The sequence below is a fragment of the Somniosus microcephalus genome, chromosome 26 (assembly GCF_052327205.1).
Source record: "Somniosus microcephalus isolate GS21.2 chromosome 26, FLI_Smic_1.0, whole genome shotgun sequence".
NCBI lineage: Eukaryota > Metazoa > Chordata > Chondrichthyes > Squaliformes > Somniosidae > Somniosus > Somniosus microcephalus.
This window is the reverse complement of record NC_141012.1, coordinates 3,177,720-3,191,733: the sequence shown is the minus strand read 5'-3', so window position 1 is coordinate 3,191,733 and position 14,014 is coordinate 3,177,720. Positions and strand designations below refer to the sequence as shown.

Below are 14,014 nucleotides of genomic sequence, written 5' to 3'. Positions count from 1 at the left end.
CGCAAAGGCTGGTAGAAGTGTGGAACTCTCTCCTACAAAAAGGAGTAGATGTCAGCTCAATTAATAATTTTAAATTTGAGATTGATAGATCGATAGATTTTTGCTAGCCAATTAAGGAATATGGAGCCAAGGCGGATGGATGGAGTTAGGATACAGATCAGCAATGATCTCATTACATAGCAGAACAGGCTTGAGGGGATGAATGGCAGATTCCTGTTCCTATGCACAGTCAATTATGTTCTTTTTGAAGTGTAGTCACTGTTGGAATGTAGGAAACGTGGCAGCCAATTTGCGCACAGCATGCTCCCACAAACAGCAATGTGATAATGAACAGATAGTGTTGCTTGAGCAATAAATATTGGCCAGGGCACTGGGGAGAAAGGCCCTGCTCTTCTTCCAAATAGTGCCATGGAATCTTTTACATCCACTTGATAGGGCAGAAAGGGCCTCAATTTAACGTCTCATCTCGAAATACTGTTTCAGTACTACACTGGAGTATGAGCCTGCGTTTTGTGCTCAAGTCTCTGGAGTGGGACTTAAACCCACAATCTTACGAGTCAGAGGCAAGAGTGCTACCAACTGAGCCACAGAGTTAAAGGGACAACCTGCCCATTGTGTCTGTCCTAGCTCTTTGTTAGAGCAATCGAAAATTAATCCCACTGCACTCTCCCCACAGACCTGCATCTTCCTCTGCTTTAAATATTCACTTTTCCCTTCAAAGATGCATCAAATACTCACTGTGGCAAAGCATCCCAAGCTCCAATAACCCTCTGCTTTGTGCATTTAGTAGGAATACTTGAATGGAATGGGGAATCTGAGTGAAGATGTAATTTAGATCACTCAATGTGGATGGGTTGAATCACCACTCAAACTCTTACCAGACCTTGTGAGGGAAAGTGGAACTGCCAGGAGAGGGCGCGAATGTAGAACAAGGCCGTCAACAAACAGCAACATAAACAGAGAGGGGGGAAATAAACAGGATAAACTAAGACAAACCAACGAGGGAGGATGGGGGGAGAGAGAAAACATAACTAAAAGCAACAATAAAAAAAAACTTCCAAACTTATCAAAGAATAAAGTCAACGCACAACATGTAGTAGTTGGGGGGGGGGGGGGAAGAGAAAGGGGAAGGTCACGTGGCAACACAAATTCTCACCATCTTTAAAACTAAATTAAATTCGCAAACTGCCGACATATTTCGACAGTTTATAGTTGATTTATCGAGTTTCATGAGGTAACCCGTTTTTTTTAGCGGGCGGGATCGCTTTAAAAATCGAGCTGATATCTTCGGGCTCGGCCGATGACGTTGGGCCGAGGGGGGGGAGACGCCATATTGGAATCGGGCAGAGCTGACAGACAAAAAAAAGAGAATAAATACAAGGCAAATCGGGCAGAAATCGCCGCCATCGCGGGTTCGTTGACAAATATTTTCTCTCGCACCCTTTTGTCTAAGTGTCAGGGGCCGGGATGTAGTTTTATTTTTGAAAACCGTCGCCCCGCGGCTTTTATTTATAAAGCTGCGTAGGAAGTTGATTATTTTTTCCTCTCTTCCGTTGGTTTGGTGCAAGGCCCGAAAGTCTTTCTGGCGTCTTGATTTTGTGGTTTATTTTACATCCTTTAAAAAAATATCCGTGTTGAGTTAAATAGTTTTAAAAGCTTTTTGTTTTCGTGAATTTAGATATAGCTCATTAAAAAAAAATTTGGTTTAAAAAAAAAATATTGATGATAATTGTTTAATTTCTAACAGTAAGTGGAGATTTTTTCTGTGTTGTGTGTTTGGTGGGGAATTGTTTGGATTTGTGCTCTCTGCCCTCTTCGGGGTGACGGGGAGGGAGAAGGCCAGAGTTTTCTGTGAGAAGTGGTGTAAATATTGAGCCATTCCGCCCGGGTCTTCCCCTCTCACTAACCTGGAGCTGGGGCCCGCCAGCTGCTAAAACCCCTCTCTCTCTGTCTATATATTTCTATTTATATTATAAACTGAGGAGCATGGAGTTTTTTGTTTACTCTTGAAGCTGCATTTTTCTAATCCAGTTTTGCTTTCCGCTTATGTCATTGTAATGTGACAGATGGCGTTGGGTTTAAGCGGTTTAAAAAAAAATTTCCCCAATATTACAGAAAAGGGATGAGAAACTAAGGAATAATAGTTTGTAAATATTGACTACTTGCTTTAATGCAAACTATTGAATAATTTGGTTTTTTTAAGCAAAAAAATGACTCAATTGTATCATTATCAATATATAAAATATATTATCATATATTCTGCCTGGTAACTGCTAAATTCCTAAAGATTACTAAATTCTTGCCATTGAAGTTTCTGTATCCCTTGCATGAGGAATTGTTTTCAGGGTAGCTATTAAATTATATTTAACCAAACTGGTTTACTTCCTATTGTGGAGATTTCCTGTCTTTAATGTATAGTTTCTGATCTAGTGAATGTAATCTATGTTTATGTAGTTTAATGTAGATGTTGGATGAAGTGATGAAGCAAACTTTGAGAAATTCTGCATTTAAATGTTGCAGAAATAGTCTCACAATTTTCGATTAGCCATTTTGATTCTTTCCCCCCCCCCCCCCCCCCCCCCCCCCATAAAGCATTCATTTATGATGGGGGAAGGGGGTAGTTCAAGAGGCAGATGTGTCCCTGCAGATCCTCACTCAAAAGTGGTCATTTTTCTTGCTACTGAAGGGCGTGCCCAAACCCTTTTACCTGAATACACACTGTATTTTGGCAGGTTGGGAGCGCAGAAGGGAGGCAGCCATTCAGCCCATCATGCCTGTGCCGGCTCTTTTTGAAAGAGCTAGCCACTTAATCCCAATCACCTGCTTTTTCCCCATAGCTCTTAAACTTTTTTTCCTTTTTAAGTATTTATCCAAGTCCCTATTGAATGTTGCACCACCCTTTCAGGCAGTGAATTCCAGATCACAACAACTCACTTTAAAAAAACGTTTCCTCATGGTGCCTCTGGTGTTTTTGCCAATCGCTTTAAATCTGTGTACTCTGGCTACTGGCCATTGGAAACAATTTAATTACTTGATCATAACCGTTCATGATTTTAAACATCTCTATCAAATCTCCTCTTAACCTTCGCTGCTCTAAGGAGAACAACCTCCGCTTCTCCAGAGTCTCCACGTAACTGAAGTCCCTCGTCCCTGATACCATTCTAGTCAATCTCCTCTGCACTCTGTCCAAGGCCTTGACATCCTTCCTAAAATGTGGTGACCAGAATTGAACACAATACTCCAACTGAGGGCTAACCAGTGTTTTTTGAAGGTTTAGAATAACTTCCTTGCTTTTGTACTTTATTCCTCTTAAATTCAAGGATCCCATATGTGCTTTTTTTTTTATTAGCAGCCTTCTCAACTTGTCCTGCCACCTTCAAAGGTTGATGAGTAGTTGAAATGTTGTATAATCCATTCATTTGAGTTTGCCTAACTTGAATGCCTTCTGTGATTTGTTTAATTTGCTTAATTCAAACTGTATGATTATTCGATTTGGAGGCAAAAATGACTTGGAACTGTGTTTTCTATTCTATACTAACAAACTTTGCTTGGGATACTGCTGTTGTAAAGTATTGACTAGCCAAGCGCAGACCATGATCCAAGGTTTGTATGGACATTTTGGCTTTCTATGCCATTTGCTTCGGTTTGCCCTTTTGGTTGGCAGTTATTAGCTCCTTCAGCAATGGAGGAGGGCCAGTGGGCCGGTTTTAACGATAAATCTTGTGTTGAGCCCAGTGTTGCATCCGATAATGTTACTTGGACCACTAATATTTTTGTTGGACAAATAATTTAAAGTGGGCAAGTTACCTGGCTACGAGGAAGCTGCCAAAATAGCTTGCTAGTTCTTGTTGTCTAAGTCCACTTATTAAGAATGACTACAAGCAAGGTACCAAAGGGCTCCCAGTGCCCCAGCATCTGTGCCCATCTGAGAGATGAGGTGCAAGGGCTGAAAGTGGAGAGGTGAAAGATCTTTTTCTTAAAAATTCCCATGTAAAGGCTGAATTCACCTGGAAATTGTGGGATAGTCAGTTTCATCTCAAGTGATTAATAAGTCCTTACTAATAATGACTCATCAAGACTAACAGTACAGTTATACCTGAAACGTTAACTCTGTTTCCCTCTCCACGGATGCTGCCCTGGCCTGCTGAGTTTTTCCAGTGTTTTCTGTACAGTTATACTGCTGTTTTTTGCATTGCATTATACAGTACAATGGTTTCTGCTTCACAGTGATGCAAAAGTGACCACATAACTCCTGGAGTTGGTCCCAATCTGACTTGAGTTGCAGCGGTATAAGAACTCTTTAGGGACATAGTCTCTGACATCACTTCGGCTTGATGTTCTGTGCAATTTGAAAAAATGTTTAGGGAGTGTGTTAAAATTCCTGAGCGCTTTATAAACTTGAGATTTTAAAAAGTGTTTAATAGTGCGGCCACTCCAGCCTGTGTGCTCAAAGCATTGGAAATTTACACACTGGGAGCAAAGCTCTGTGCATGCACACTAGTGCGGTGTTCTCCCCCTATTTGCACAAGTTTGCCCTTTTTGGCAGTTTGTGTCCTTCTTTGCATTGGAAGGGCTAGTGGGCTGTTTTCAATGATTAGAAACATGTGTGTTGAGCACAGTACTTGCACATTTCTAATGGTGATCAGTCAGTTTAGTCACAATGGTCACATCTCGCAATTTATTCCCATAGCACCCAATCAACCTAGTTACCCCAAACCTGTGAGACTTGAAAGTTACAGGATGATAGATGGCGCTGTTGTATTTTAGAATGGGATAAAAATGGCAAGAGTGATCAGTATGATGGAACAATACACAACCAAGTCCTTGGCGAGGGTGCAGAAGAGATTTACTAGAATGGTACCAGGGATGAGGGTTTTCAGTTATGTGGAGAAGCTGGGCTTGTTCTCTTTAGAGCAGAAGGTTAAGAGGAGATTTGATAGAAGTGTTCAAAATTATGAATGGTTTTGATCGAATAAATAATTACATAGGATATATGGCACAGAAACTGGCCATTAGGCCCAACCAGTCCATGCCAGCATTTATGCTCCACACGAGCGTCCTCCTGTCTTTGCTCATCTAAATCTATCAACGGAACCCTCTGTTCCCTTTTCCCTCATATACTTGTCTAGCCTCCCCTTAAATGCATCTATACTATATGGAGGAACTGTTTCCAGTGGCAAATGGGTCAGTAATCAGAGGACACAGATGTAAGGTGATTGGCAAAAGAACAAGAGGTGACATGCGGAAGCATTTTTTTTTTTTACACAGTGAGTTGTTACGATCTGGAATGCGCTGCCTGAAAGGGCGGTGGAAGCAGATTCAATAGTACCTTTCAAAATAGAATTGTATAAATACTTGAAGGGAAAAAATTACAGGGCTATGAGGAAAGAGCCGGGGGAGTGGGAATAATTGGATAGTTCTTTCAAAGAGCTGGCACAGGCACGATGGGCTGAATGGCCTCCTGTGCTGTATCATTCGATACTTTCCATTGCCAATACATGCTTGCTGTACTCTCCTGTACAAAACTTTTTGACCGGAGTTACTAAAAACCTATGCTATTTGTGTTAGGTACATTTATTTTTATTGACTAGTGACTTGTCAGTTGGTGGTTGAGTCTTGATTTGAATCCATCTGCTTAGCAGGAATTCATCTTTGAGGTCTGTGTTCCACTTTTAATGGTGCTATGGAAGATCCATGAAATTAGAACTACTATAGTTTAAAAAATTCAGTTTTGTAGTATATATATATAATATATATATATATATATATATATATATATATATATATATATATATATATATATATATATATTATATATATATATAAACAGCATCATGCCTATTTCCCAGCCAGATTTTTATATATTCCTAGTAGGTAATTTTTTTCTTCTGCTGTCTGCCATTTCTTATTTCTACTGCAGTTGTACAGTTTTTTAAGTTGTTAATTTTTCACTTCAGAGGTTAACTTGGATTTAAATTTTACAGTGACTTTCCTTAAAAGCTGTAAAATATATTGACTCGACTAATGTTTTAGTGTCTAGGTAAAAGAAAGTCTTGCATTTATATAGCGCCTTTCACAACCTTGGGACATCCTAAAGTGCTTTACAGCCAGTGAAGTACTTTTGAAGTGTAGTCACTGTTGTAATGTAGGAAAGTTGATGCTTGGACACCATACTTTAAAGTTTGTAAAACTAATGGAATTATTGAGCTGCTAAGTAATGTGTAGTCTCCCATCTGAGTTAGAAAGGTCCATGAAAATGCCTTGAGGTTATATTCTAAATGAAATGACAGCTTTTCTTTCTGAACAGTTTTAATACTTCTCTGGATCAGTTGTGTCACTAATGCGGTCTTGTCTAAGTTTTTGAAATCTTGGACATTCCAACAACTGATTGTGATTTGACATTGGAAAATTCCGATCATGATGTGCTTTGAGCCCAAATAAATGTCTTGCCATATTATTTTAAGTAGGAGTTGCATTATAGCACAGTTCTCGCTTGATTTGTGAGAAACCAGACGCTTATTTTAAGATAACTTGGTTGCATTCTCTTTGGATGTATTTTTGGTAAATGTTATTAATGATATTTGGCTGATTATTTTTTCTGTACTCCAGGCAAACCTCTGGCTTGCACTCTTACCCTACCCCTGCAATGTTTCTGGGAAGGTAAAGAAATCAGCCCAGTTTTTACAGAGGCAAATGTAGCCATCGTGACCACATTAAAAAGTCCATCCGCATTTGGTATCTTGTCATTACAGTGCAACATGATCAGGTGTTCAACAATGAGAGCATATGTGTTTCTGGTCTGTGGTTTCCAGAGATAGTCTACAGAGATTGAATCCAGAAGACCTGTGGAAATGAGATGTGGTCAAGAGATTGCTTATTCCCAGGCTTCTTTTGTCTTAACTGCTAAAGGCACATGACAACAGCCCAGGTCAAATGTGTGCTGTGCCACTTATAGAAAGAAAAGGAAACTTGTGTTAATGTGTCCTACATTTCAGGTTCTGAATAAATATTCAAAAGAAAAATAGTTCCGGTAATTAAATGTGGCACTATCCTGTGCATGAAATCCAAAATTGTTTAATGGTGATTGCATTGTGTTTGGCAGACCAATTAAATACATACTTTGGTTCTGTCTTCACAAAGGAGGACACAAATAACCTCCCAGAGATGTCGGGGAACATAGGGTCTAATGAGAGGGAGGAATTGAATGAAATCAGTATTTGTAGGGAAATGGTGTTAGGGAAATTGACTGGATTGAAGGCCGACAAATCCCCAGGGTCTGATAATCTACATCCTAGGGTCCTAAGGAAGTGGCCCTAGAAATAGTAGATGCATTGCTGGTCATCTTCCAAAATTCTATAGACTCTGGAACAGTTCCCATGGATTGGAGGATAGCTAATGTAACCCCACTATTTAAAAAAAGGTGGTAGAGAGAAAATGGGGAATTATAGACCGGTAAGTCTGACATCGGTAGTGGGGGAAAATGCTAGAGTCCATTATAATAGATGTAATAGCAGAGTACTTGAAAAACAGTGATGGGATCGGACAAAGTCAACATGGATTTACAAAGGGTAAATCATGCTTGAGGATGTAACTGGTAGAATAGATAAGGGAGCACCAGTGGATGTGGTGTATTTGGACTTTCAGAAGGTTTTCGATAAGGTCCCGCATAAGAGATTGGCATGCAAAGTTAAAGCACACGGGATTGGGGGTAAGGTACTGTCTTGGATAGAGAACTGGTTGGCAGACAGGAAGCAAAGAGTTGGAATAAACGGGTCTTTTTCTGAGTGGCAGGCAGTGACTAGTGGGGTACTGCAGGGATCAGTGTTAAGACCCCAGCTATTCACAATATATATAAATGATCTAGACGAGGGAACTAGATGTAATATCTCCAAGTTTACAGACAACACAAAAGCTGGGTGGGCATGTGTGCTGTGAGGAGGATGCAGAGAAACTCCAGTATGATTTGGAAAGGTTGGGTGATTGGGCAGATGCATGGCAAATGCGGTATAATGTGGATAAATGTGAGGTTATCCATTTCGGTGGCAAAAACAGGAAAGCCGATTATTATCTGAACGGCAATAGATTGGGAAAAGGGGAAGTGCAACGAGACCTGGGTGTCCTTGTGCACCAGTCGTTGAAGGTAAGCATGCAGGTGCAGCAGGTGGTTAAGAAGGCAAATGGTATGTTGGCCTTCATAGCGAGAGGATTCGAGTACAGGAGCAAGGATGTCTTGCTGCAGTTGTACAGGGCCTTGGTGAGACCACACCGAGTATTGTGTGCAGTTTTGGTCACCCTTATGAGGAAGGATGTTCTAGCCATGGAGGGAGTGCAGCGAAGATTCATCAGACTGATACCTGGGATGGCAGGAATGACATCTGAGGAGCGATTGGGTCGATTAGGCTTATTTTTGCTAGAGTTTAGAAGAATGAGAGGGGATCTCATTGAAACTTATAAAATTCTAACAGGACTAGACAGACTAGATGCAGGAAGGATGTTCCTGATGGCGGGGGAGTCCAGAACCAGGGGTCACAGTCTATAAGGATAAGTGGTAAGTCATTTAGGACTGAGATGAGGAGGAATTTCTTCACCCAGAGAGAGGTAAACCTGTGGAATTCTCTACCACACAAGGCAATTGAGGCCAATTCATTAAATATATTCAAGAAGGAGTTAGATATATTTCTTAAGGCTAAAGGGATATGGGGAGAAAGCAGGGACAGGGTACTGAATTTGCATGATCAGCCATGATCGCATTGAATGGCGGAACAGGCTTGAGGGGCCGAATGGCCTACTCCTGCTCCTATCATCTTTGTTTCTATGTTTGGTACGGAGTGGCGAGCAGTGCTGAATCTAGCATCTGTGTTCCACTACGTGCTAATGAGGAAATGGAGATGGCCAAAATATGCAACTCGTGTTCCCTAATATGGCCTGCTTTCAAAATATAGGAATGGACACTTCACAGACAAAATTGACATCGAGCCACATAAGGAGATATTCGGGCGGATGGAGGTAGGTTTTAAGGAGGAAAGAGAGGCGGAGAGGTTTAGGGAGGGAATTCCAGAAGGCATGGCCGCCAGTGGTGGAGAGATTAAAATTGGGGATGCTCGAGGCCAGAATTAGTGGAGAGCAGAGATCTGGGAGGGTTGTGGGGCTGGAGGAGGTTACAGACATAGGGAGGGGCGAGGCCATGGAGGGATTTAAAAACAAGGATGAGAATTTTAAAATCGAGGTGTTGCTTTTAAACTAGGAGGTTCATTACTACAATATAGTAGCCAATGTAGGTCAGCGAGTACAACGATGATGGGTGAACAGGACTTGGTTCTGTTAAGACACGGGCAGCAGAGTTTTGGATGAGCTCAAGTTTATGGAGGGTAGAATATGGGAGGCCGGCCAGGCATGCGTTGGAATCCTCAAGTCTAGAGGTAACAAAGGCATGGGTGAGGGTTTCGGCAACAGGAGCTGAGGCAGGGGCGGAGTCGGGCGATGTTCTGGATGTGGAAATAGATAGTCTTAGTGATGGCGCAGATATGTGGTTGGAAGCTCATCTCTGGGTCAAATAGGAGGGTACCAAGGTTACGAACGGTCTGGTTCAGCCTCAGACAGTTGCTAGGGAGAGGGATGGAGTCGGTGGCTAGGGAACGGAGTTTTGTAGTGATGAACCTCCTAGTTTAAAAGTAAGCTTTTCAGTTTAGGCAGTCATTAGGCTGAACTTTGTGTGGTTGTCAAAGGGAATGAAAAACTACTGTTCTAGTGAAGTAGGTTCCAGAACTAGCATTTAAACCTATCTTTTTTCTAAAATGATTTTTATTGCATTACAGGTGGAAGTGAATACGCACAAGACCTTTATGAAAAAGGATTTATGTGAAATATTGTCTAATAAGCATCAGCGCAAGTGACTGCTTGACTTTTTAAAAAGACTCGTACGAGTGCTTGCCTTGATTGCAACAGAGGACTCGTATATATTGAGCAGACTTTATTATCTCTTCATTTGAAGAGGTTTAAACTATTACAGTTTCTGTATGAACATTGGGCTGTAAACTGAAACCGCATATATATATAAACGCAATGACCACAGCCAGGACGGAAAATCCCGTTATTATGGGTTTGTCTACTCAGAACGGGCAGTTGAGAGGCCCGCTGAAACCCAGTACAGGCCCGGGAGGGGTGCCGCCACAGCAAGTCTCACAGACCAACCAACAGCTACAGCAGCTAAAGAATGCCAGCACACTTAATGGCACTCAGCAGCAAGCACATACAACCAGCAGTACTATTAAGTAAGTATCTTTTAAACCATAAAAAATCATCTTTCTGAATTGTGAAATAATCTTGCCACTTCTGTTTTTGTGTGTTTTTTAATGAATGTATCTAATTTCTAGAACTGGGCTCCTGATTTACTGTGTTTTGGGGTGTCTGCTATAGCCCTAATATAATTTACCAAATGTGAACGACAAAAAGAACTTTTACATATATACAGTGCCTGTCATGATCTCAGGACATCCCAATGAAGTACTTTTGAAGTGTAGTTACTGTTAAAATGTAGGGATACATGGCAAGGTCCCACAAACATTAATAAAGTAATGACCAGATAATCTGTTTAATGTTGTTGGTTGAGGGATAAATATTGGAACTCCCCTGCTCCTTTTCAAAATAGTGCCATGGGATCTTTTATGCCCACCTGAGGTGGGAGGCTGGGCCTCCGTTTAACGTCTCATCCGAAAGACGGCACCTCCGACAGCGCAGCACTCCCTCAGCACTGCACTGGAGTGGGACTTGAACCCACACCTTCTGACTCGGGCACAAGTGCTGCAACTGAGGTACAGCTGACACATTGACTGTGACATTTTATACAGCAGGCAGGGGTGGTGGCAACCTGCACTATTTAGTTGGAAATGTTATCTCTGGCTTTTTGCTGTACACACCATTTAAAGAGAAATCTATTTTAAGATGCTAACTGTAACATTGCATAAACTGATGAAATCAACTGGGCACCAGCTTGGAGAAACTATTCTGATCTTGAGGAAGCTGAATTAATATTAGCAGAGACAGCCCTTAACATAAGAACATTTAGCGATCAGTCAGTTCATGTTTCTCACCCTTGTATTGTCTGTTTGAGTAGCAAACCAGCTCCTGATGTCCTCAGCACTCCATCTAAACAAAAATTCAGATTTATAAGTATTAAAATTGATTCCAGTTCTTTCCATACTTTTTTTAAAAAGAGGTGCTAACTCAATTAAAAAAAAAAAAAAAAATATATATATTTTTATATATATATAATATACCCCACCCAAGTCACACTATTCCCTTAGAGAGGCAAAAACGCTGAGGCCAAAACTTTGGGAAATTCCTCTCTGGCATCAAGGAAAGCTCCAGGAGGCTGTGGTAACCAATAAATCTAATCCCAGCTAACCTGCTGTCTGCCCCCTATAACTGGAGATACCCTCCTCTCTCTCGAACTTGTCCTGTTCCCTTTTTGAAGGACTGCAGGGAATTTGTACTCCGCACCTGCTTTGATAATCTGTTCCAGAGAACCGTGTCTCTCAAAATAAATACTTTGTAACCGAAACTAACTCTTCTACCCAAGTATTTTATAAACGTGCCCCCCATCCTACCATTCCTATCCATCTCCAATGAGCTGTCCATTGGATAGAATTTAGTCCTTTAATTTATACACCTGTGCTTCTGTAATGAAAATAGACCTGGCCCCTTGACCCTATCCTGATAATTTTATTCAGTCTTAGTGCTCTTAATTTTGGTTTCTACTCCCCCCGCCCCCCCCCCCCCCCCCTCCTCTGTACCCTATCCAGGGCCTCTGTCCTAACATGTGAGTACCAGAACTGGACACAGTACTTCGTGTGGCTGTACTGAGTTCTTGTACAACATAAATGTAGTAGTCATAGTTTGAGATTGCAGCTATTTACTTATCCAACTTAATATCTGACTGCCAATCTTTATGATGTAATCGTTCCCAATAGCTGTCTGTGTGGCACTCTTATCGAGGGTTTTCTGGAAATCAAGGTGTACATCAACTGCCAAAATCCAGTAATTTGGTCACTTTCTCGGAGCTCAGTCAGGTTGGTGAGGCAGGGTCTCTGTTTCCCAAGGCTATGCTGGGATTTCCTAATAATGATCACGTATTGCCAGATAACATCTTTCCAATACCAACATCAAACTAACATGCCTATAATTCCCCATGTCTAATTTTTCCCCCTCAAATGACTATTACTTTCCTTCAATCCATCGGAATTAGCCCAGACATTAGAGCTACTGAATGTGAGCCATTGCTTTCATCATTTGATTTCCTTCAACATTCAGTTTCAATAGCCACTTGCATTGAAGACTTCTGTATCTGAATAACTCTGTGGGGGTGGGGCAGAGAGAAATAGGGTTGCAACCTTTTGAAATTTGCAGGTATAAGAAGTCTTCAAGTGACTTGCACATTGAATCTTGCTGTAATTGCTGAACTGTAAATATAGAGTTGTACAACCTTTTGCCATGCTAATGTCCAGTAGGCAGTTTTCATTGTGTGGTTATTAATGGCGTAAATAAGTTAATTTCCACTGATCAGTTAATCAGAAACAAGCAGACTTAAATTCACTACCTTTACTAGAAGCGTAAAGGGAGGAAAGAAGAATTTTTTTTCAAGTAGAGGATATGCAATACTTTATCACGTGTGGCTATTGAAGCTGACTCATTTTGCAACATATGAAGGAATTTATAGATAAACACTTGTAGAAAAAGTAAAATATTGGGGGTATGGGGAATGAGTGAGTAAATTAGCTGCTTCCAGTGGGGAAGCGAAGTACAGGCATGTTGGGCCTATGGGCCTTTTCCTATATTGAAATATCTGGTCCTATAAAGTACTATTGTGCTCCTCACAAGATGGCAGAAATCCAGTTCCCAGTGGTGACATTTTATTCAATTTGATTTACTCTCTCTTCCCCTCCACTTCTCAAAACACCCTTAACAGTGGGGAAAATATTGGATTGTTTATGTATTGTCAAGACAATGACTAATTCCTAAACCCATGTCCAAACAGGTTATCCTGTTGTGAAGTGAGAGACTTCGGTAGTCCCTAAAGGCAGTGCAGGAATTTGGGGTACAATGGTGAAGGTCACAAACTATTTATATTTATTAAAAATACTTCACCTACTTGCCAGTATGAGCTTCATGTATCCATTGTTAACCATTTAGCCCTTCAGGTTCATTTCTGCCTGCCTATTTGAATCGTTGCAGTTTGGGCTCTGTTCCAACCAGCAGCCATCTAAATTGTTAATGATCTGCTGAACCAGATGGTAGAACCCACTTTCTTTCCTCATTCATTTATCCAATGAATACTTCATGTAGGGAGAGAATTACTGAGTTAGCATTTGTACCCACCATCCTGGAAGGCATGCTGGGGTACGGTTCCATTGGTGCTTTGTAGTCCTTTTTTTACACTTCTAAGATGGCTAGCTATCCTTTCTCTGAGTTCAGATAAGGAATATTAACTGGCAATTTGACTTGAAGCATCATGGCTGTGTCTAATCTCTCCACCTGTGCTCTGTTCAGCAGTCAGTGTATTCTTTTTGTCCTACTGTCCCAAAAACCAGGAATCATTTGATTGCAGCCCCTACCTACCATTTCCAGCCTTGCTGAGATCGGCTAACACAGCAGAGATTTTCAATCGGTCTTTATGGCTCCGTGCCACACTAGTTGGTTCAATTACCCATTGACTTCTTGCAAGAATCATTTCCAACTTTCTTTCAAAATGAACCCCAAAATTAAACTACTGTCTTTTTAAAGGATTTTTGTATGGCATGCCCCCATGATGGGAGTCACATAATTACGATGTTAAAGGACCATGCAGAACTGTTCCATTTGTATACGTTAACTATGGTACAGGTTTTAGAGTACACTAATATCCAGTGGTAGACAATGCTGTGCTGCAATTAAATCTAATCTAAGTTCCTTAACTATCAGCATATATTAATGCTTTTTTATTTAAAAAAAAAAAAAAAGTGGTTCAGGTGCTTCAGTC

The 14,014-nt window shown here is 40.9% G+C and overlaps 1 protein-coding gene across 1 annotated transcript in view; it reads left to right on the top strand.

The window, feature by feature from the left end:
• Positions 1–1,296: 1,296 nt before the first annotated feature.
• Positions 1,297–14,014, top strand: part of ddx6 (DEAD (Asp-Glu-Ala-Asp) box helicase 6) — a 35,333-nt gene continuing 22,615 nt past the window's right edge. The window contains exons 1-2 of the mRNA XM_085967683.1: positions 1,297–1,412; positions 9,816–10,271. Of these exons, the coding sequence (XP_085823809.1) occupies positions 10,063–10,271 (209 nt within the window). The 5' untranslated portion in view covers positions 1,297–1,412; positions 9,816–10,062. The remainder of the gene's footprint in view (positions 1,413–9,815; positions 10,272–14,014) is intronic.